This window comes from Phaethon lepturus, unplaced genomic scaffold, assembly GCF_000687285.1.
Source record: "Phaethon lepturus isolate BGI_N335 unplaced genomic scaffold, ASM68728v1 scaffold15309, whole genome shotgun sequence".
Taxonomy (NCBI): Eukaryota; Metazoa; Chordata; class Aves; order Phaethontiformes; family Phaethontidae; genus Phaethon; species Phaethon lepturus.
In genome coordinates, this window is record NW_010561342.1 from 47,234 (window position 1) to 71,116 (window position 23,883).

At 37.6% G+C, this 23,883-nt stretch overlaps 1 protein-coding gene across 1 annotated transcript in view; it reads right to left on the minus strand.

The window, feature by feature from the left end:
• The window catches only part of SEC24D (SEC24 family member D), a 50,832-nt gene that overhangs the window by 21,619 nt on the left and 5,330 nt on the right, over window positions 1–23,883 (minus strand). Inside the window, exons 4-7 of the mRNA XM_010293986.1 lie at window positions 22,348–22,617; window positions 21,439–21,560; window positions 17,928–18,039; window positions 17,151–17,278 (exon numbers count right to left, since the gene is read on the minus strand). Coding sequence (XP_010292288.1) covers window positions 17,151–17,278; window positions 17,928–18,039; window positions 21,439–21,560; window positions 22,348–22,617 — 632 coding nt within the window. The remainder of the gene's footprint in view (window positions 1–17,150; window positions 17,279–17,927; window positions 18,040–21,438; window positions 21,561–22,347; window positions 22,618–23,883) is intronic.

The following is a 23,883-nucleotide window of genomic DNA, read 5'->3' on the forward strand; positions in this document are numbered from 1 at the left end:
AATTCATGTCCTTCTAGCATTCACTGCTTACATATATTTTATTGTTTGCTTATATTTTACAGAGACTATTTTACTCATTTATTTCTCCAAAGGGTTTAATGCTTTTTGCCAAGGATTTTATACATACAAGTAGATTTTTACTACATGGGTTTTAAGTGCTCCCTCCTACTCTACTGCGATATTATTTTACTTTGTGTTCTTTCTTCTACAAAAATTGGGTTTAACACAAATTAACCAATAATGTCAGCTGGCAAACTATCAGCGTAATTTTTCAGACATGAAAGCCTTGGCTATAAAACCTGCTCTTCAGCCACAACCGCTTAATAAGTTTTAAAACTTCTGGGTTTTGTTCATTACTTGGCAATTTTCTAATTATCATTCTGCTGTATTAGTTTAATGAGGCCTGGATCTGGTTTGAAGTCAATATTATTATAGTATCTGACCTAGTAGAGGAAAAAAACAAGACTAAAACAACTCCTGATGCATTTATACACATTGATTTAGTAATTTTAAACCTTGTTTTGATACATTTAATGTTATCCAAGAGCAAAGAAAAATTACCCCCAAATAATCATATTTTGAAATACCAAAATTAAGACCTTTATATAAAAAGCATGAACAAGAACAATAAAAAAAAAATGCCATGAAGTTCAGAAACTAGGTGTCTACATTTCTACACATACTTACTAAATTACCTTTTTAAAGACAGCAGAAATAAAAATAATGGGCTTTTTCCTTGCCTTTTCATACTTGGAGTGGAAATTTTAGTTTTCCCCTCCCTTCAAGTTTCTTTAAAAAAAAAAACAAAACAAAACTTCTTATAAAGTCCTTTTTAAAATGTGGGGTTAGAGCCTCAGTAGCCTAAGGGTTATGTTTGCAAAGATTTACATGCACATTTAACTTTATGTATTAAATGGTAGTCTGGAAGTTACTGGGACTATGTGCAGTGCATGGGGTTAAAATATGTGCTCAAGTCTTAAGAAAATAGTATCCGCAGGCAACGTTCTGTAAACATATACTAGGCTGGATTCTGTTTCATCTTGCCCAGAGAAATAAAGGATGAAACACCAATAAAATCATACTTCAGAAACTAGCTATTTTTTCTTCCTAGTAAGCTTGCAGAAACTTAAAAAAAAAAAATTAAGGGGAAAAAAATAAATCAATGAACCAAAACCAACCAAAAATGCACACAATAGAATTAAGAATTTTGTTTAACAAAGAAAAATCCTGCAAAGAAGCCCTATGTGTATCTTTATTGATTTAATAATTTGGAATTTTTTAAAGTTAAATGTAAATTACATTTTAGTATTTTCTTTAAATAATTTAAAACATTACATCAATAATTAACACATCTAATAATAAAGCTATCTGTATGATAAATTCAGGATAAGCACTCAGAAAGCATCAAAAAAACACTTCTTGATGTGAACACCACAGTTGTGAAAAACTTTGCCTCAGAAAACCTGAAATCTTTCAGGGCATTGCACCATAAGACTAGACATTCTACCCATCAAGAGAAAGTAATTTCTGTTTGGGTGTGTAAACTGCTATTGCATTTCCAACTGCCAAAATAACTTCTGTCAGGGTGAAGTAACTTTTTTTTAAAAAGAGATCCCCATGGGAATGTACAGAGAGAAATAATACTGTACATGCACTAAAGAGAATAAAGTAGTAAGTTTAAACTAATGAATGCATAAAAGAAAAATGTTCATAAAAAAGACATGGTACGAAATGGGAAAGTCTTGTTTGATGTGCTCCACTCTCTGTAGATGTCACTGTATACCAGAAGATAAAGCAGAGATCTGTTTATGGCCCCATGGAAATCAGTGACAAACTCTCATTAGAGCAGGGCAATAAGATAAAATTTTAAAAATCTCTTTTCTGTGGTTTTTTGTTTGTTTGTTTTAAACAAATGCAATACTCCTTTTTCTTTTGCCCTTCCACCTATGAAGTATCAGCATTTTCTTTCTCTCCTCTCTTAAATCTCTAAGAATAATAAGTGAATCAAATTAGGTGTACCATAGCAACTTGGACATTTGCTATACCTATGGACTTGTTACGGCCTTACACCTCTCTTCCCCCTCGTCTTTTCACAGACATTTGTCCGATTTGCCTATTTGGACCACCTAATCGAGAACAGAGATGGACCTCACAAAAAGGAACACTTAGGTTTTGATTGTTGGCATTCCAGCACTATCAAAATATAAGTATTTCTCAAAACCAATGACAAAGTTAACACTTGGTAGCCTAAATCTGAACAGGACACATAAAAGGCTTTTATGTAAGCAGCAAGAATAGGAAGGCAGAAAGATTCAGTTGTGCTGGGAGGCAGAACATTATCATTTTTTGGTTAAAGCAAAGGAGGATTGGGCAGAAGAGATGGGAAATGCTCTAAGAGACCTGCATGAACTTTCCCTTCTCTGGAACCTTAGGGCCCTGCCGGAGCGCAAGTCCTAAAAGCCGATCTGATAAATCATAACTTATCCCACTATTAGTCCAAATATAGCTGCGATAGCAGGAGTTTTATTTTGGAAATATTTCAACAAGAACATCTCTCAAGTCAGAACAATATCACAAAGCAATAGATAGACATTAATGGCACAGCTCCAAGATGAAAGATGTCTAAAAAAATTTCCAAAGGGACTGTAACCTGCACTTTAAAGCCTGAGAAAGCTGAATGACTATTGCTTGCTATAAAAATGAAGTCCTGATCCACTCCTGGGGTTTGCTGTGATACTCGCCTGCAGAGTATCACTGTATTCATATCAGAGGATCAGGCCACAGCTGGAAATTTTAAGTGTAGGAGTAAGAACTGTCATGGCACATCTCTGGAAAGGCATTCTAAAGAGAAAAATCATAAGAGCGAGAGTGTCTCTGGAGAACAAGAGAGGCGTACGCAAACACTGAAGAAAACTAGCCATTTATCACACAACAAAATAAAATATATACAGCATCTGTTTTTATTGCCAACTGAGATACAGACTGGGCTGCATGAAAACATTTTGTAGCTGTGCTGCAAGAAAAATCTCCACATGTGATGGACACCACACCTTGTCTTTGCCTTTTCCTACCTACCACAGCCAAGGCAGATTCCTATTCACTCCTTTACATAGACCCTATCAGTACAGTGACAAGTCTACATTAGGAGCTATGTTTTTGCCCTTAGTTTGACTCCACCATCATTTAGGTGCATTTAACACCCCAGCACTGAAACAACAGGAATGCTATCATATTGAAAAGAGGCCCACACAGCTTGCGAAGCCTGGCTACATCCAAGAGGAATACAAAAACTCTTTCCGTGAGTGTAGTTTTCAGTTAGATCAGTGTCTCTATCACACCCTTATTCATCCCCACAAGAAGAGGCACTTGCCACCAGTTCTTACCTATACTTTTGAAGAACATTACTGTGGGAAGACAGGAAGGGTCACTGTACACAATGTAACATTGTATACTACATATGACAAGTTGCCTTTTCAACTGCAAATTATCTCAGGGGCAAATGATTCTGAAAGCATGTCCCATGAAAACTCCAGATTTAGTGAATCTAAGCTTTCAGGACACGTTTTGATGAGGGCTATTTGTTTCAGAAGGAGGAGTATCTCATAGGTATGGAGAGCTGCACAGATATGTAACTACCGATGACTTCCAATATGACAGTTCCTTAAAATTGTACTCCATGATCAGCAGTGCTCCAGCAGATAAAATATTTTATACTTCTGATGTACAGCAAACACTAAACACTGTATTTGCATGGGTGATTAACAGAAAAGAAGACACAAAACTGCCAACTATTCAATTCAGACAGTTCATTAAACAGACAAGCTGCGCAGTTTGCCAGGGCGACAAATTCAGAAAGGCAGTCTGGAGTTATTATTTATACTGACATTGATACAAGTCTAATTATTAAAATAGTCACATGAAAATTTTAAGATATGCTATACAATATAACTTTCTAATGAACAGAGGAGATGGCTGTTGGCCAAGTGTGGGACCGCTACCCCAGGTAAATCTTGTGTTTTATTAGTACAGTAAAGAAACAAGGAAAAAACTCCTCCAGATAATCAAAGAAAATTTTGAAATGTAACACTGATGTTTTTGGGTAAAAACCTATGTCATGAACCAAATTGTCTGTGTTTCCAAGAACTGTTGAAGGGGTTTGTTTTCTTTTATTATATCATCATAGATTGCTTTTGAGAAAGATTAACCAGTCTACAAATAATCCCCTGGTTTTGAGTTGCTTTACTGATTTGTATTAAAATGTCAAGAAAGCTTTTCCCTTTGTGATGTTCCTACTGTCTTTTGTCAGAAGCCATTCCCTCTGAAGATAGAAATTATTTTGCCTATTCTTGGTTTTTAGATGTTAAACACTACCAGCGTCCTCAGCTTGTGACTCAAACTAATTTGGACTATCTCCTCTGCAGGGTTCACAGCAGGTTCAAGTATTTTCCGTAACCCAGTGCTTTTTGATCTATTTCCTTATTGTTCGCATAACTGCAGCACAGCTAAAGCATCAACCAAATGATGCAGTATCTCTGGGCTCTATCCTGATTTTTTACAGACCACATAAAAAATGCAAGAAGCATGTTCAAACCTTCTTGCTCAAAACCCCTGCAGACCCAGGCTGAACATTCACCTGTATACACAGCAGTGCAAAAAATACTGTGGCATGGTAGATGAATTTCAAGTTGACACTACGCATGGATAAGATCCAGTGTGTACTAAAATAAACAGAAAACTAGTTATTGATTTTAGCAGATTATACCTCAGACTGTCCTTGAAATCTTTACTCAGCATTCCCTTTTTAAGGTGAGTATTGCAACTAACTGAACAGAGTTTGCAGTGTGGAGAGTGTAAAGGCTACTCTATTCAACATGAGAAGAAGGATTTTAAAAAGTTTGAGGATGGGGGAAAACACATGTAATAATGATAAAATTTTTTATGTAAAAAAACACCAAAATTAGTTAGCTTATTTCTTTAGAACTTCTGTTATCATACAGGTGACAGAAAGGGGGAAAAAGGAAAAAGAAAAAAAGACAAAAAAGGAAAAGTTTACTATCCATGCTTAAGAGAGGCACCACAAGTTCTCCCAGTCACGATCCCAGACCAGGAATACCAAGCGTTAACAAGTCAGCGTTCTCCAGCACTTCGCAGCTTTGAAGTGCTGACTGTTATTTGGATGTATAGACATGCTGTATCTCAAGTGAAGGTCAGCAGCCAGGATTAACTGATGATATAAGCAGGAGCATGAAATTTCGTAATCAAGAAACTGTGCTGAACAACAGAATTCCAAAATGTTAGCACTTTAAAACAATCAGATCTCAAACAAGTCCTACTTCAGTCCAGTCTATACTCATCCTAGCCTGAGTGGGAGCTGGTGCAGTCTCACACACACAAGAAGAAAACAAGGGAAGGTGTAAGAGACAGACAAAACTACCCTAGGACAGTGTTGCCGTTGTCATCTGGTGTGTCCCCCCAGCCCCTTTCCTGTTAACACCCCTGAGGGCATATGCACATGTTCAATCACATGAAAGGACTCAGGTTCATGCCTGTACTAATCCACAGTTCCACTTCCCACATGTCAGTATCACAGATGGTCCAGCACTGCAGTCCTTGTCTGAGATTTTTAGGCAAAATTGTCACATTAGCTGTAAAACCGTTGAAAAAAAAGACAGGAAAGTTTTAGGAAACTTATCTACAGAAACAGTAAGTAACAATTACAAGGAAGGTAAAATTAAAAGTTTAACTTTCAGTGTTTTGTTCTCCGTCTGGCTTGAAATTCATTCAGCACAGAACAAAATAAAAGATATTTAGCAATATATTTCAAAGAAGTGGATAGAACTCTTACAGACACCTCAATCAGGCATCATTTCTACTTTCTGCAGATCACTGCAGGAGAGCTCTAGAGTATCTTCAAAATAGCAGAGAGAATTTGGGCTCCAAATACTATTACCACTGATGACTTCTTGACAGGCTCAGTCTTTTACACGTGCTGTATGGTCACATCAATGCTAGTTTACACTCACATAAAATTTTTGAAGATTGGTAAATAAATGATAAATCTAACACCACAGTTTAAAATACAGGCATAGCCTGTAACATACAAAGGTAATGGGTAAATTGGCATATGAGTTCTGTTTTAGAAGGAGAAAGACCATTTAATGCAAACAAAGCTGTGACCATTTCTAACATGCTCTAGAATATCCTTAGGATAGCCAATTAAGCAACACTCCAAACGGTACTTCTGGAATATGCAGCTGTAGGTTTAGGGAATAAATATTTAAGTTTGTAAATAAATCTAAATGCAGTGTAGTGACCTCTGAAGCAACACTTCTAGATGAATTTCTGCATCAGAAGAACATTATCAATGTTATTCATGTCTTTGTAGCAAGAACAAAACCAAACCTTAACTTTGGATTTCAGGACCATTCTGGTCTGCTAGACTATCATAAACTTTAGAGACCAAATATGTGGGTTTTCTTCTTTTTATACATACACACACACACACATATATAGGTGCACAGACAGATGAGCATGTGTGTGTATATACATGTATATATGTAGTATTTTTCAGCATTTGAGAGAAAAGCAGTTACTGACTTCAGATCATGCATGAAAGTCTGTTGAATGGAGGGCTGCTTTCCTTCTTGAAAACCTGGAGTTGTTTCTCTTTTGTTAGAAGGTGTTACTGTGACTTTTTAAACCAACTGACTACTCATGTTTGCATTCCTGAGAATTTTCTAAAATAGGAACTCTCTTGCTTCTGTTTTTACACAGCCAAGCATATTAAAGAAGAAACTTTAATTAGGAAAAAAGCACAGACAAGTTTAAGAGTGTTTTAATTGGAGGTGGATAAAATAGTTGTGCTTACCTGCAGGCCTTCTTGAACAATGTTTATTAGTAAACACGTCTCTAAGGCTAATTAATTTATTTCCATTGAAATCAGAAAGAACTAGGAGTAGTTAAAGCGTCATGCTGCAATCACAAGCCAACTATAGCTAGCCAATTGCCACAGGAGTACTTAGAAAGTACAAAGAGAATTCTTGTTATGTGAACAAAAAGCAGGACTTTACTTCTGAAGCAAGGCTATTTGGGATGAGTTTAATAACCTTTTTTAAAAGTCAAGTCCTTTCTACAAAGTTGGTTTTGAAGGTCAATAGCAAAACTAGTTGTTATTTTAAAAATACCACATCACATAGAAACGTTCATACTCTGAGTCTCTCTTCCATGAATACTTTCACTACTATGATAGCCGGGATGCTTCAAGCAGACTCCAGAACCTCCAACCATTAATGATGTTTGTATGCAACTACTCTCTTTTATCAACACTGAGCTATAGCTGAATGTCACAAGTAGGGGGCTGTGCAGAACTGAGTTATAAGCAAAGCAATCCTGAGAAGGGCACAGACCTGTTCTATTGCTCCTTTACTCTAGCATTGAAGAGGTAATCTATACCTCTATTTAGAAAACATGGATTACCTACTACTGTTAAACACCATATGAAAAAGCAGTCCTTTCCACCTATTTCCTGTCCTACAAGAAGAGGAGCTTCCCTTCCCACAGAAGTAATGAATGGACATTCTGTAAAAGAAGGCTTAGTCTCTCCTGCTTTTCTACAGGGCAGCATTAGAGCCTGCTGTGGTTAGGCCCTAGAAGTAACCTGGTGCAAAGTCTGTTTGATACAAAAAGCCCAGAACCAAACCACCCAACCACAACTGCCCCCCCAACATCAGCTTCCTATTCAACTTTAAAAAACATTTCTTTCTATGTAATTACACACTTTACATGGTTGCATCCAAAATACAGTACTGCACTAATACGCACAGACAAGTAAAACACATATAAACTGAAATGCAATAACAACTTCAGTTTAAAAAGAAAAACACAAACTTTTCCTCCCGCCCTTACTAAATACCAGTGTGTTCTGACTCTGTGAAGTTTCCAAGGTAACTGAGTAACATCCCTAATGGCTTAAAGTTAGAGCTTGCACAGTCTTACACTGTTTAATTTACTGCTGTTGCTATGATCAACTTTGGCCAGTGCATAAGAGGAGAAAAACACCGTTTCAGGAGATAAATGTGCAGTCCATAAAGGAAAAGGCACGGGCAGAATGGCAGATGCCATTCAAGCAGCCATTTTTGGTTAGAGGTATCTAGCTAGAGCCAAAGTAGTTTTTTACTTGAGTGTCATTTTTGTTGGCAAAAAAAATTATCAATATTGTTGGCCAGCTAATTAAGTGGATATGAATGTTACTTTTTATTTCCCTTCTATATTTACCTGCTTAGTCAGGTTTTTCTTCTGCCACTACCGTTCTGAAGAACGGTCTCCAACTTCTCAGAAACTAATTACAATGTCTTTAGAAAGGCATTTTCCCAGTCTAAATTTCAAATTTGTAAAAAATTAATCAGGAACTCTGATTATAATATTAATAAGGTCTATATAAATGTCAAATTTCAAGTCACTGTCCTCATCTCTCAGAATTACCTCCTTACCATAACAACAATGGTGCATACAACAACACACTATAGAAATATTTTGAAGAGTACACTTTAAGAGTATTTTAAAATGTACACTAAAAACAAAAAGGCAGAAAAAACTAAATCAGGAAATTTACTTGAATTAGGAAAAGCTCTGCTGCCAAAGACTTTGCTAAATCTGGCTCTGAAAGTTCATTCTAGTTACAGAGTGTAGTTAGAGCCCAATAGGCTAACAAAAAACTTTCTTCTAGACGAAGTAGTCTTGGGAAGTAATTAAATTTCAAATGCTTTATTACCAAATGCTGATTAGCACAGGGCATACTCCATAAAGAAAGCCCCACCTAATACAGGATTTATGCACCTTTAAATTAGGCGTTGTGAAACCTAACTTACACACACTGGCCTCCAAAGCGATACAAAACTTTCTGGGTGAGGCACCTGGAGATGCTTGAGAGTTCTGGGCTCTCCACACCATATGTGGGAGAGCTTGGCACCCCAGGCACCCCTGCTATGCAAAAACACAAGGCATTAACTTGGTGCTAGCTAGTTGAACAAATTAAAATAAAATAGCATGGACAGAGCAACAAAGATTGTCAAATACTCCTCCTGCTCCATAGTCCAGGCAGACTCAGAACTATGAGACCAGAGTCTCACAGTTCTCTCCCAAATTAAGGCATCAAAAAGGATGCTTTGGAACTTGTTTTATTTTAATATCTGGAAAATGGAAGAAATAGTAGTGCTTAGGCTCACATTTAACAGTGTGGTATACAGCAATGAGTTCAGAATACAAGTTTACGCTAGCTGGACAGTCTCTATATGGACTGATTGTTTCAAATAGCTCAACAATGGATTGGTTGTAAAAATACCAAGGCAGTCCCAAGAACAAGAAGGAACGCCTGGTAGCATGGCCCTATCCCGAAACTAACTGGCACTAACTAACACATCTACAGTGTGGTATTGGTGCATGTGCTCTCTTTCTGGTCTGCTGACTTCCATCTGTGGAAGTTTAAAGGAGGCAACTCTTCCGTACAAACAGGAAAATAGCTTGGTAGTCTACCCCCTTTCCTGGAGGGTGAAAAAGTGTTTCAACACAGTCAGACTAAGTGTCCTAACTATTAAATTATATCACATGTGCTTTAGAAAAACATTACAACAAGCACAGATTACCTTGATAGTGCGCTCCAAAGACATTGACAAAATCATTCTCTGCTGGATCGTGGACAATACAGAGACCGGAACCGCTCAGTTCGCAAAGCAATCTGTACCACTTACAATTCAGAGATAGCAAAATATTATCTCCTCACTGGTCAACAGCTGCTGTTTTTGCTGTGGAGTACTCATTCGATAAGAGGAAGTTTTTGTTACCTACACTGGAGAGAAGTCCAGTATTGTCAACAGACATGAAGCGATTTTGAATAACCTAGATATAACGGGTCATATGAAGTCTACACAAAGCAAAAAGGTCGTTAAACATTCAGTGAGCTCTGACATTTCATTTCTGGTAGTTGTGAATATGAAAAGGAATCTCACTTACATCAAGTCCCAAGTACATATGACGATTACAAAATTACAAGCCAACATCGAGAAGGGTGAGACTTTTCAAAACAGACAGCAGGGCAAAACTGTCACCAATCGCTCAGAACTTCAGAAAGTTTTCTTAAAACTATGATCTTTTGACAGGTAAAAAAAAGGTTACCAGTAGTATGGAAAATTGTACTGTCTAACCATGCAATTTCTGTCTAAAAAGTCTCAGTGTGAAATTACTGAACTATACATAAACCCAATTGCTTGCATAAGCTCCAGCGTCCAAAAGGAAAAAAGGCAGCAATACAAAAACAAACTTTGCAAAGAACTTCTGGGTGATCCCAGAGCTACAGACCAGCAAGTCCTACTTCCAAAGAAAGCAAACTGGTAGATACTACAATGGAGGAGAACATAAAAAGACACACAGATAAGTAGGATACACAGAGGAAAAGCTGATGTTGCTCTTCAGGAGGCATGTCATGACTTATAGATCTATTGAGTTCTGTCACGAGTTATCCACCATGCAGATAAGCATGGCCTATTTGATATAATGTATTCCTTTATGAAAAAAAGTCTTTTGATAGAGTCCCTCATCAAAAGTTCTTAAATTAGCTAAGCTCTCGTGCAATATGGGGGAAGGGCCTCCTGTAAATAAGTAACTAACTAAAAGACAGAAATCAAAGGGTAAGATAAAAATGACAGCTTTTTACAGTCGGTAGATGTTATCAGCAAACACCTCAGGATCTGTTCTGCAGTCTGTGCTTTTTAACACATCCCTAATAGAAAGGAGCAGTCAGTAAGATGTTTAGTTTGAACCATTTTGTATTGCCTGCAAACTAAGCATTCCTCACTCTCCTCAAACCAAAGTTCTGCATGAGCACACAACCACTAATAAATGCACGTCTATACAAAAGTATGCTTTAAACTAAAACTACAGCCTGCTTGCCCTTCTACAGAATACGGACAGCAGAACCTGAGTCCCTACTTAGCCAAGGGTAGATTGCAAGAGTATGGGAATTTCCCTAATTCATCATATTTATTTAACTTATGAATGACTTATTTAAAACACCAAGGAGTAGACTTGGAGCCTAAAAGAAAATTCGCACTCTGGTACTTGACTTTGTTCTTGAAACAAAAGAACCTAAACTTATAACATTGCATCATGCCCTAGTTATTCACTTCACTGAATTTTTAGCTTCTGCTAACCTTACAGCTTTACCTAGGAAACCATACTGTCACCTCTGTAAAAACCATGGCTTTCCAAACAGCTCAGCTGCACTGGTCATCATCAAAGTTGGCTATCCTGAAAAGGTTAAATGGCCCTTAGCAACACCAGCATTTCTGAGAAGTAATTCCATTCCAATTCTATCTACTTAACTAGTTAATTAGCTGAGAAGAAAATGAGAAGTGAAATACTCAATTCCCACCAATGAATATTTCTTAAAAAAAAAAAAAAATTAACATCAATAGGAAAGAACATGGAAAGAACATGGTAGAGAACGATGACACAAGACTATTAAGGACCAAAGAAGGTGGTAATTTAGATATTAAAACATTTAAAACTATATATAATTATTTGGAGTTGTTTATATTTGCTTTTACAACATGAAATACTCTTTTAACTATCTTTTGTTAGGAAGTAGTATTAAATGTTAAATCAAGATCACGTGGTTTATTCAGGCTCTGGAAACATTCATACATCTCCAAAACAAATTCACGCAGGGCTTGGTCTATGATGATAACTGTAAGAGCTAGTTTATTTTTATAGACTGTTGCTAAAGCACTGGTGGACTAAAAATACGTTCTGTCAAACAATAGTACTGTAGTCTCAATCTATAACAAACAAATGCTTTCCACAGATCATCCAAATCAGGAGAGTGAAAATGAACTGTTATTTTTAAGAAATAATAAATAAGGACTTGGTAAGATAAAATTCAGAAATGTCTAGAGCTGTTAAGACACTATCTGGAGTGGTGGGGGGTAAGGAATGAATGTTTTAACAGCTTTTGTTACAAATGATATATAGTATACATGTAATGTTCACTAGTTTATAATTTTCTAGATTGGCTGTAGGGTTTTTGTAGCAATCTGTAAGGGACTATGTGCCTTCCATGGCTTTTGCCTCTCTAACTTTCAGCTTGAGGGCTTTTCTGAATAAATCCATTTCACTTGCTCTGCTCTTCTGAAGCTCAGTGCCTGTATGCCAGGTGTTGCTGACTTAGCTGCTCTTGGGATATCAAACACAACCCTACCATGATCTCTGTTGAATGGTCTCTACTTATGTCTTAAATTCACTCTCACTTGTGATTTAACATCACTGAAGTAAAGCCTCCTTTGTGAACTTTTCTTCAGTGTGACCAGTTTTACTATTTACATTTTGATAATGGCTTCTGTAGAATGTTTTCATTGTGCAGTTTCACCAGGTTACATGTGAGCATCTGAAATCCTGCATCTTAGCTGCACTAGATCTTTCTTACTCTTTCAACTATAAATTGTGGAGTTGAGCTTCCCTCTCTTGATGTGAAGACCGGTATTGCAGCCTACTGGTACAGGTATATTTTTGTCTTGTTTTGTATTCACTTATGTTGGTCTTGTGTCCTCTCAGCTCAGCATTTCCACCAGACTTCTAGATGCTATGGACCTTTCAGACACAGTATTATTCCACCAGGTTTCAACTGGCTGGGAAGTTTTTATCAAGGTATAAAGCAATAGCATCTTTGTCTTTTCATTCCGCTGTATTTCTGTAATTTTGAATTTTGCAGTTCCTTCTCACTGCAGGGCCAAACACTGTTTGTCTTGGGGATCCCCTCCATGTCTTACTTGAAGACATGCATGAGATCTTTTCATTTAACACCCTTATCTAGCACCATGACAATTTTACTTTGTGTTCTTATTTTCTCCCACAGGGATAATTTGCATACCATTCTCTACTGGAAATTGAGATATCTGTTGTACACCTCTTCAAAGGATGCCCCTCTTTAAGTTTGTGTATTTCTCAGCTCCTGACAGTTTTTCCCCAGACCTTAGGCTAAAAAAAAAAAAAAAAAAAATTTTATTCACTTTGTATGCTAACATTCCCACTTCACTTTTGGAGATGGGACAACCAGCCCCTGTGTGTAGACATTCCACTTTCCCCAAAAGAACCCACGGTGACTAATGAACTTAAATCTGCCTTTCAGACATGCTGCAATCCTGAATTCTCTTTTTCCAGGTTGGACCTCCAAGTTGGAAGAGTGTTTCTGAGAATACTACTGTTAAGTCACTGGACCTAAACTTCTTATTTGAAAGCTCCCAGGATCTTTTATCTCCCTATCCACCTCCCTGTGTTCTTAGTTAAAGGAAACAAATCCTCAAAACTCAGTTTCCAGTTGAATACTGTTTCTATGAATGCAACTGACAGCTACTTTAAAAAAAAAAAAAAAGAATTACAAAACTTCAGGGAGTGTTCCAGGTTCTGTCAGCTGGAGCACTATTGATTCTTCAGAGTAAAATCTGAAAGAAGAGATAAATGAAAAATATCTAATTGGCAGAACAAAACGCTACTAACCTGCAGAAGCTACAGTAAACTCCAAACAATTTCTCAGAGGACCTCCTTGTCAATGAGTAATGGGAACAAAACAGATTTGATAGCACAGTGATGTCTATCATCTCCATTACACACACATCTCTGCCAATTCCAGGGCCCCAATTACCTCTTCTGACTCCCTCCTATCCATTTGCTTTAGATGAAGAATCTCTCAGCCACTCCTTCCTGCTGTCTGCACAGCAAAGCACAGCTCAACACTTTGCTCTGATGGTCAAAGTGTAAACTCAGCAACAGACACCAATCAAAGTGCACAACCCTCCAACTGGTATCAACATGTAACACCGTTTACAAGTCATCCACCAAAATGGTGAATGCGTTCAATTAAGAAAGAAAATAAGGTCTGTACTGTTGTGCTCACACTCCCTCTCATACACATATCCAATTCTATCACTGTCAGTAGACTTAGCTATTTCATTGCTTTTTTACTAAATTTTTGCTGCAGTTCAGATTACACAGTGTCAAACAAAGCATGGATAGAAGAAAATATGATCCGCAATTCTCTTGATATCATTTAGGTCACCTGGACAGAACGTAACGCTTCATCAGTGTAAAAAACAATCCTGTCAATGAATCGAAATCCACACTCAGGACTGGCTTCCAGGAGGGGAAAACAAGCCATCTGAAGACTGCACTGAATCCTCATATTATTTGGAAATGGGAGCAAGGTAAGGTTTTTCCTTTGTTTCTAACTGTCTTAGTATAGTAATGGCATAGGAAAAAAGAAAAGGCAGATATGAATTCTATGGCAACAGATCACTAAAAATGCAAAGATATTTTATATACTATTTTATATTAGTCCTCAACTAGAAGTGATTATCAAAGTAAAATACCAATGAATGAAGAATTATATTTATGGAACACTCACAAGTCTATTAGTCACTTGAATGGCTGTGATAGCCTATAGCCTTTTAAATCTGGCTTTACTAACACAGAAAGGCATGGTCTGTGCAATATGCATCATAATGAATTATGTATACTGTGTAGGTTTGCTGAAGTCCTTACAGTTATGTTTCAGACCTAAAATAGGTCTGTTTCTCAGCTGTTCCTGACCACATTACCCACTGTACAAACCATCTGGGCCATTTCACATCCATGGTCCACTAAACCCTTGTAGCCATTGCTTTTCTTCCTCCTCCTTTGAAAAGAAACAGAACTGAAATTCTCTGGGTCCTAACAGAGTATATTAGAAACAGCAGAAACAGAGACGTATCTGTAGCTGAAGCTGCAACAAAGATGAAGGGAAACTATTCATTAAAAGACTAGAAGAAAGAAATAATCATTATTTTAAACAGTTACTACGTACAACATACTGTTTATCAAGAGATAAAAAGATTAGACAGATTCTCATTTTGTACTGAGCCCTGTAACATGATGAGCATCACCTGTAGGCATTGTTAAAAGACACTATCCATAAGATAGGCTAGATATTCTGAAACTAAGAACATTCTGTGCCTTGCAGTCACTACTTCCAGGCAGAATGCACCATACTAGGAAATTCAGAAACAGAAATAACCCTCTGAATGTATTCTACCTCTATAAAAAGCCCAGTTCTTCCAAAATGAAGTGGCTTTTCAGAATTAAAGTTGTTATAAATCCCATATGGAAGACTGTTTTTATTAGAAGATCTTAAGAGCAAGATCTTATTTTGGCAGCAGCACTCAAGACAAAGGGCACAGGCAAGCCTTGGAAAAACTGCCTCAGCTAAGACTGCCCAGCGCTTCCTACTGTAACACCATCTCTTTAGTTCTTTTAACTTTACCAAGCTATAATTGTTCAGACTAAAATTTTCCATTCTGGACTTTTGCCAATTTTGAGAGACATTTTTCAGAGGTTATTTTAGACTCTTCCAAGAAAGAGGCTAGGGAAAAATACACTGCTCTTTATAGATTAATGAATTCCACTGACCCTTCCAACAGCTTGAGAGCACCAACAATTCAGCATGGGTGGGTCACTGAGTACATCTTTTTGCCAACCCTGGGAAAACCCTCCTGAACTTGGCCAAGTACAAGTATTGGTACATACTGCTAATTTATGTATGCAGAAGATATTTAGATTTTAGCAACTTACTGATCACCCTATCCAAACACTATGCAGAAGGCAGTAGAGCCATGCACAGGGGATGTAAATGACTAGAGGCAGACTGAAAGATGCACAAATGAAGAGCCAACGTGAAAGCAGAATCGGCAAGTGCCACCTGGGCATAAAGGGGAGTATGCCAGAAACTGGCATAAAGGGAATAAAGAGTAAAGGCTGGCTGGTAAAGCGAAGGATTGGAGAAGCAACAGCAGGAGTTTCATCAAGGAGAAAATGCAGGGGGGCAACAAGCCAAGTCTGCACATTCCCCTCAAGAACTGGAACGAAACCCCAAATTGCTGTCTAGCAGACAAATGGTGAGACTCAGTATCTGCAGAACCATAAGTAATACATCCTTATTTCCCTGTGGACCACAGAGGAGATAACTACATACTATGCTGCTAAAATAATACTCTTAATTCAAACTACAGAGGTCTGTTGGATTGGAAGTTATCCATCCTGATAAAGAACAACATCTGTTTTTTTCCAACATATTTTTCAAAAAAACCCCCTAAGAATTTACAAGTAATAAAACAAAGTTAAAGAAAAATCAAAGACTGCAAAACCAAGCGCTGAAAAACTTTGCAATTTTAATTAGGCTTTTCTGTGCATGCATTTTATATGGAGTTTTTGAAGACACAATCACATACTATAACTTTCATGAAATCCCTGGGTTTTTTTCCCAGCAAACAGCGCTCTGAAAGTAAATTAGTGCAGCACATGAAAAGGAAATGCATTCTGAAGACCTTTTTTGGAGAATTTAGAAGCTGTGCAGTGAAGGAAGCAGGAGTCGAAGAACAAGAAAGATCATCCTACAGATGATGCAGCTAAATGCTGCACTTGAAAACCAATTTTATCCCTGCTACTGATAAAACCCTTTGAGGATGCCAGCAAATCTGGGTACCAGATTCTTAAGAACACAGGATACTGTCAACCTGCAGAAATACTTTGCAGAAGAACTAGGGATATGTTTGGAATATGAAGGGCTATTAGAGATGATAATGTGAGAAAAGGAATAGACTAGGTTAGTGTCTCCAAATGAGTGCCAAAAATGCATGGTTACATTTGTCTTCTATCACTCACCTCATCTAAGTAGAAAATACCATTATCTTCTCGGTCTGTTGTGAAATTAAATTTAACTTGATACGGTTTGTGGTCATCCTCTTTTAATGTCTTTGCCTATACCTATGGAGTTCCAGCAGAGCAAGCAACTGACAAAGCTGGCATAAACTAGAGGCAGTTGGGGGAACACCAGGAACCTAGTGGTTCTGATTAGAGTCATCACTCTTGTACCTTTCCTAAACAAAGATTTTTATCCCTTGAAGCTGCATCATAACCCATGTGCATCTCATAGTCTTTTACCACATCTCAGCTGCCTTACTCTTTCACAGTCAGAGGTAAAACATCCTTACCCCCAACCCTATCAGAGAAGAACAAGTCTGTAATATTTAGGAGACAAAACCACATAGGACTAATATTCAGTTAGTCCTTACCTCATTTGGTGGAACAATAGCAAAAGGCTGTATGACAGCTGCCAGTGGAATGCGAGCCTGTTTGGCCATATCTGAAGACGATGGGAAGCAGTAGGTAGTACATCGGATATAACGAGGGCTGGCGTGGCCTAGAATACCCAACATAGCACACAATGAAAGGCTGTTCAAAGCAACCCGCCTGTCCCAAACACAAACCAGAAAAATCAAAACAACAACATAAAGCAACAAGCGCATATGCTAAGTTAAATACATGCTTTTCTTCCCCCCATGCAAGCTTCTGCCCATCTCTTTCCTTTATATGTCAGCCCACTGCCCCTCCCCATGGGTAAATCCTTTCTTGCTGTTTGAGTTTAAAGCAGAGATTTAAACATATCAAGAAAAACTCCACTATTATTTGCAATAAGAATCTCAATAGAGATTAGTTTGAAACATATCATATCTAACATATTAAAAGAAAATAATACGGATGAAATCCCCACTGGAAATGTCAATACTCTATTTAAAGAAATGCTGCACACTGGTACCTACTGCTAAGACTGCTCTAATGAGCTAGCTCATGCAGTTAATATTCAGAAAATAGTGTATTTGTGTTAGCATCACCATGTTCATTTATCTTGCAAAATATAGTGTGCTAAAATCACCTTGTAGCATACTTAGCTCAGTTCCCTCAATGAGAAACTGTGCTGTGCACTGCAGACAAGAGCACTGAAAGACAACAGGAGTTCAGAATTTGGTTTCACCTAGAAAGACTCCCAAATCAGTAACAAGGACAGTTACCTTGGTCTTGGATTACGCAGTCTGTGGTGACAAGAGGAGGAACCTGTCCTCTTGTATTGGTAGCATAGATCTGCCCTCCCTTAGAAGCCTTATCATTTTCAATTACTTGAATCTGATGAATAAGAAGCAAGAACAGTATGAGAAAGGTAAGCCATGCATTCAGCTACATTCATAAACAGTTATCCTAACATCTACACCAAGTAACACTACTGACATTGTCTTACACAGAGGTGCTATAAACCTATCACAATACAGGCTTCTGGGACACTTAACAGCTAGAAAACTATACACACAGCTAACTCACTCATTTACAACTGCAGTTGCCTGTTGGAACTCAGGGGTAACACTACACATTGGCGTGGATAAGACCTATATATAGTGAACAAATGAGTTGTTTAGAGTATATTGACTGCTAGGAGGACAGACCCTTTCAAGAGGGGCTAGACAGCAAACTGAGGAAAGTGGTGGTATCAGTAAGTTCTCGTTACTGAATCTGGCTTTCCATTCTCCCAGATCAAACTGAAGTGCAAGGTTGCATCACCTTACTCAGATGTCATATATACCAGGTTATCTTTTGTATGACCATAGTTGTGCCAGCTGCTGTTCTGCATAAATGAACGTACAGGTAATTGATCAGATTGCAACAGTGAGAGGGGTTAGCCCTCATTCCTCCTGACTAGGCTCCATGCACAGGGTGGTTAAGAAACAAACAATAATCTACATAGTATATGACCTTCCCAGCTGAGCTATATCTCAACACTGCTATTTAGAAAGCAGCAATTTAAACTCCTGAGAAAAGCCTTGTTGGCCATTAGGTAGTATTTCAACACTGGAGCTCATCGTTTTCATCCTGTAAGTCAGACTACCATGTTGTGAGCTTCCTCCTAGAAAGAAAGTAAAGGAGAGCAACACAGAAAAGTTTCATTAAAGTAAGGCAGCTCTGATCATGTACAGATTTACTTGTGGTTGAAGCCTAGTTTACAGCAGTTCACAATGTAATGTCATTAAACGCTCATGAAGCTGGCTTTACTACTGAACAAATTCCTCTCCCATACACTTCCTCCCCTGTCACTTCTGCACAGTCCCTCACCCCTCTTTAAGTTTGATACTTTTCAGGATATAAAGCTGTATTTTGTTCCACACCATAAACCAGATCTAGCCAAACAGCTGTGAGAAGGCAAGCAGAATAACACAGGTAATTTCTAAAACTGGCTTTGCCACTGCTGCTGGTATCCCATGGAATTGTATCTCTATACTGCACATGAATTTGTAATAATAACTAGGGAAGTTCAGAAACTTCTGTTGGAAAGCAAACAGAGAAGAAAAACAAAAATTAGTTGTATAGAGTCTATTGATCATTGTCCAAGAGGTATTTCCTAACACACTGGAAATAAACTGGGGCCTGTAACTTTTTTTCCCTCACAATAAAGTTTTTGTATCACAATTTAAATATACAATACATTCCTCAGAGAGCTTGTTACATCTTCTGCTTGATTACTTTTCCCTGCCTCCTTGCCTTGTATACTTATTGCATTGGAAAGAAAAAGGTTGTGCTCCAAAAAGGTCCACTGCCTGAAGAAAGCAAACCACTTTCAGACTTAGCTCTGCAAAAGATCAATGTACCATGGTATTCTGCAGATAACTGACCTAAATATATCATTGTTCTTGGAAATAATTGTTGACAAAGCCCAGATGCTAGTTTTCATAGATGTTATCAGAGCACATATCAACCTCTAACGTATGTAAGAAAATATAAATCAACAACGGCTACAGATAAGAAATAAGTTTATCTGGCAACACTTCTATAATTATATAATGTAAATACAACAAGAGAAATACACATGGTCATACTTATTCCTCATTCTGAATTAGCTTTTTGCTCTTTACAGACATCGACCCAGATCATGTTTCTTTTAAACATGTCATTTTTATCCTCTCTGTGCTGCTTAAACAAACCTTTTAACCTATTTTAACATTGCTGTCATAGTCAAGGCTGTTTATTCTACATGCGTAATTGAAACAAGACATCAGTCCATGCTCTCATGCCAGACATCCTTCCCCCATCTTTTTTTTTTTAGTAGACAAGTTCATTTTGTCATTCTTATGTAAAAAGCACCATACTGAAAGACTAGGAATAAGACCTATTAAGGGCATTTGTTAATTAAGCAGACACTCCAGCTTTTTTACAGTTTTCAGTTACATTTAACTTGAAAATTGCCTTTAATAGAAACAATTGCAGTTGTTACATTAACCTCTCGAGCATTTTTCCAAAAGTCTGGCGATTTTACATCAAAACCATCACGGGATAAAACAAATAATCTTCAGAAGGACAAACGAATATGCCAGTTTAAGGAAGCAGGGCTGCTCCCTGCAAGACAGTGTCAGGCTTCTACACAAATGCTTCTCCCTCATCTTGGTGGAACACAAATCCTTTCCTGTACAGCAATACCACCTCAGCAGAGAAGTGGAAGATTCCTTCACCCAGGCTAGCTTACAGTGTAGTGGTTAATACATTTTTTTAAAGTATAAACTTCTAGGGCAAAGCTGCAGGACACAGCCTGCTTCAGGAATACCAACTCTCCAAGGACCTTTTCACCCATCCAGCTGATTGCCAGAACCAGTATAACCATGTGCATTGGAATGTGTTTTCCCTGTAAGTTCAGCACATTTTCTCCCTCTATTTCAATCAGTTGTTCTCGATAAAAAATAAGTTAAGTGCAGCCTCCATTTGACTAACTATTCCTTCGGGTAACAATTACACAATTTAAGATGGACATAACCATAATCTTGTTTTCCCTTTCTCTCACACCATTCTAAGAAGAGGAGACACTGTCCTACCAGTGCATGTTCAGGCATGCTTCAAGAGCTGAGCCTCTTGAACCTGTATGAAGCTTAGGCATTAAGTATATCCCAAGTCTATATATGACAGCAGCAACTGGAAGGATGCTCAGGCAAGTAATTCTAGTTGCCTGGGAAACTCATGAAATCAAATAGTGAGGTGTTTTTGAGCATGGGGCTTCTCAGCATTTCCAGGATTGCAGTTTTAGAGTTCCCATACTTGTATTCTGCACAAATCCTACTTTAGGTGTCTATCTGTTACTAAGTTTACGCCTTCAAATTTCTAGAGTAAAAAGGAAAGGTGATTAGTTGCAGTGAATGCAAGTAATCCTTCAGTACTGCTCACTGTCATACTAAGAATCCTGTTGAGAATTCCTGTTAAAGTATTTAGAGTCATATCCGATGTTAGGTAAAATTATAAAGCCTCTTCAGTACTAAAACTAACATTATGCACTAATTTATCCAAAACTGACAGCACAAAGTACAAAATGGCATATAATTAAGAAACTGCAAAAAATGGAACATATCTTGTGAACGAAGCCATGTAAGTGCAATTTTATGTTACAAAAAACCCCACCAACTAAACCAAATACAATATTAGCATTGTCATTCCTTTATCTTAAATGCAGCAGAAATTGACTTTCATAAAAAAAATTAGTGCCACATTACTTACTGGGCTTGGAATAGAGTCAGGATCAAGCTTCTTCTGCTGTGGACCTGTGAGCTGTGCTGGACTCCCAGGAAAAGCACCAGGATAAGACAGTTGAGATCCTGACATCTGAGGACCATAGTTTGCTGCAAAGTTACACATGACAATTCATTTAAAGTACTTAAGTTGCATTATCAATTTCTAACATCAGCTTTTGCCATACAATTCATTCTTACTCCGCTAAATGCAACTTCTCCTTCCCTTCTATTTCTAGCAAGTAAAAGAAATGGATTACATTGGCTTATGCGGTCTGTGTTTTAAAGGTAAGCATAAAATCAGGTGTGACAACTTTGGCTCCAAAGTTTTCAGGTATATGTCAAGTAAGATGGTTATTAGAGATTACCACAGCTACTCAAACCAGGACATTACATTAGTGAGAAACTCTCCCCTAACATCAGCCAATGCAAACTGGTCTAGTTACCTGGCTTTTTAGTTGTCAAAATAACCGTTTTGTTCACCTATGTCAGGTGAAATACTTGTATGCGGTTACCATTCTTTACCGCTATAGTAAAGCATTTTTGAAAGCTGCTTATGACAGAGAATACTATAAGACAGAGAGCAACCTTTACACACTATAAGAAAAAGTCCTTTCTGTGGTATGTTGTGCCTTTACCCATTACTAACCAAATAATTCTGTTCTTGATAATCTCCTTTCTCTTGTTACAGTCTCAACAAAGTGCTAAACTTTTGAGTAAAAGCATAGCCTGCCTTGAATGCACAGATTGACAATGCAAATCTTTCCATTTTACAAAAAGAGGATTAAATTTTCATTTTTCCAAGTCAGCAGAACATCAACTGTGAACAGTCGCTGTTCTACCAGTGATTCTCCACGTACCTTTTGTTTTCAATTACATAACAAACATCCTTCCTTACCTTGCTGAGGATGATATCCAGGCCCTGGAGGCTGTCCTGAAAGCTGTTGCAAGTTAGGATTTGGGGGGACAGGTCCAGGGATCCCATCTTGTCTGGCTATAGGAGGCAATGATGGTTGAGCACAAAGGCCGTTAACATTATTTGCTGGTGGAGGAATTTGTGATCCAGGTGGTAAAGCGATTTGCTGCTGGGTTGGTGGTGCTAGTTGTGGACCCTGAAAAAGTGCTGGATGCCCAGAAGACATGCGAGAGCTTGGAGTAGTGCCAGGACCTGAGCAAGAAACTATGTCAGCTGAGTCAAAAATGACAACCTACTCAATCTGTGTGGAAGGTGCTCAATACATTTACAACACATAGGCAATATTGTATCCCATACTGACAATGTTGCATTATGTGGATTCTGAATGCCTGTTCACATAACAAATCTGACCTCATAATTTAAGTCTGAATTGATTCAGACATTCAATTTTATTTCTTTTTTCTCTATTTTCAATAAAAACCTGCAGCTGAGGTGGATGGGGAAAGAGAGAGAGAAGCCAGCCTTTGACAGTTCTTGATTAGAATACACATAAACACTATATGCTTTTGAAATAATATTTAATTTCATAATTTGAAACAACATTCTTTTTGCCTAATAATCAATTCCTCTTATGTAGCATATTTTTGTTAGTCTGTTATTTGCATTTCACCACAACAGGTTCAATGGAAGATAAATCCACTCATTTTTTCTGGTTTACAACCATCTTCTGGTTTTGATGCTAAAAGATGAAACATGTGGGAATTATTTTGTACACAGTGGTGAAGAACAGTTTGTTGTTTATAAGATCCAGATTCCAATTAGAATTAAGAGGAACGTGGAAATGGCCAGGGGGTGGGGGGCGCAGTTTGAGACTTGCAATTTATAAGTACTTACTACTTTACAAAATCTACCTTTTTAGTCAAGTTTGTCCCTAAAGACCTACGGCAAAATAATTTTCAAGAAAGCTAAAAATATAACCAAAATCAGGTTTAGAGCAAAAGGACACAAAATTGTGTTAATATACAAATATTGAAATGCATCTTCTGTCAGACATGTTAACTGAAAAAAAAAATTTCTCATGCAAAACGCAAACTCAGGTTTCGTACAAACAAAGATCACTCCAGTAGCTTTAAAATCTGTGAATTTCAGCACTCTGTGAAGTTACACCAACTTAGACTTATAGCTAAGGAAAAAATCAGAAGAACAAAACCCATCACAGAGGCAGACTTGTAAAGAATCTGTATCTTCAGTGGTCTGAAGGGTATCTCAACCTTCCAGCATGTAACATGATAAGCATTTTACATAATTATTGCTGAAGGCAATATAATGAAGGCAGGAAGCAATAAAAATTTTTGCTCTAAATTATATGAGTTGCTATATATGAAGTGCTCTAGAGGTGCTGGGCCACACCTCATCCTGTATAAAAAGGTCTGAGTTAATCGTGCACTTGCAGTTCAGTACCTCAAGGTTGAATTTGAGCCTAAATTAATTTTTCTGAGGTGAAGAAGGTGTAAGTTT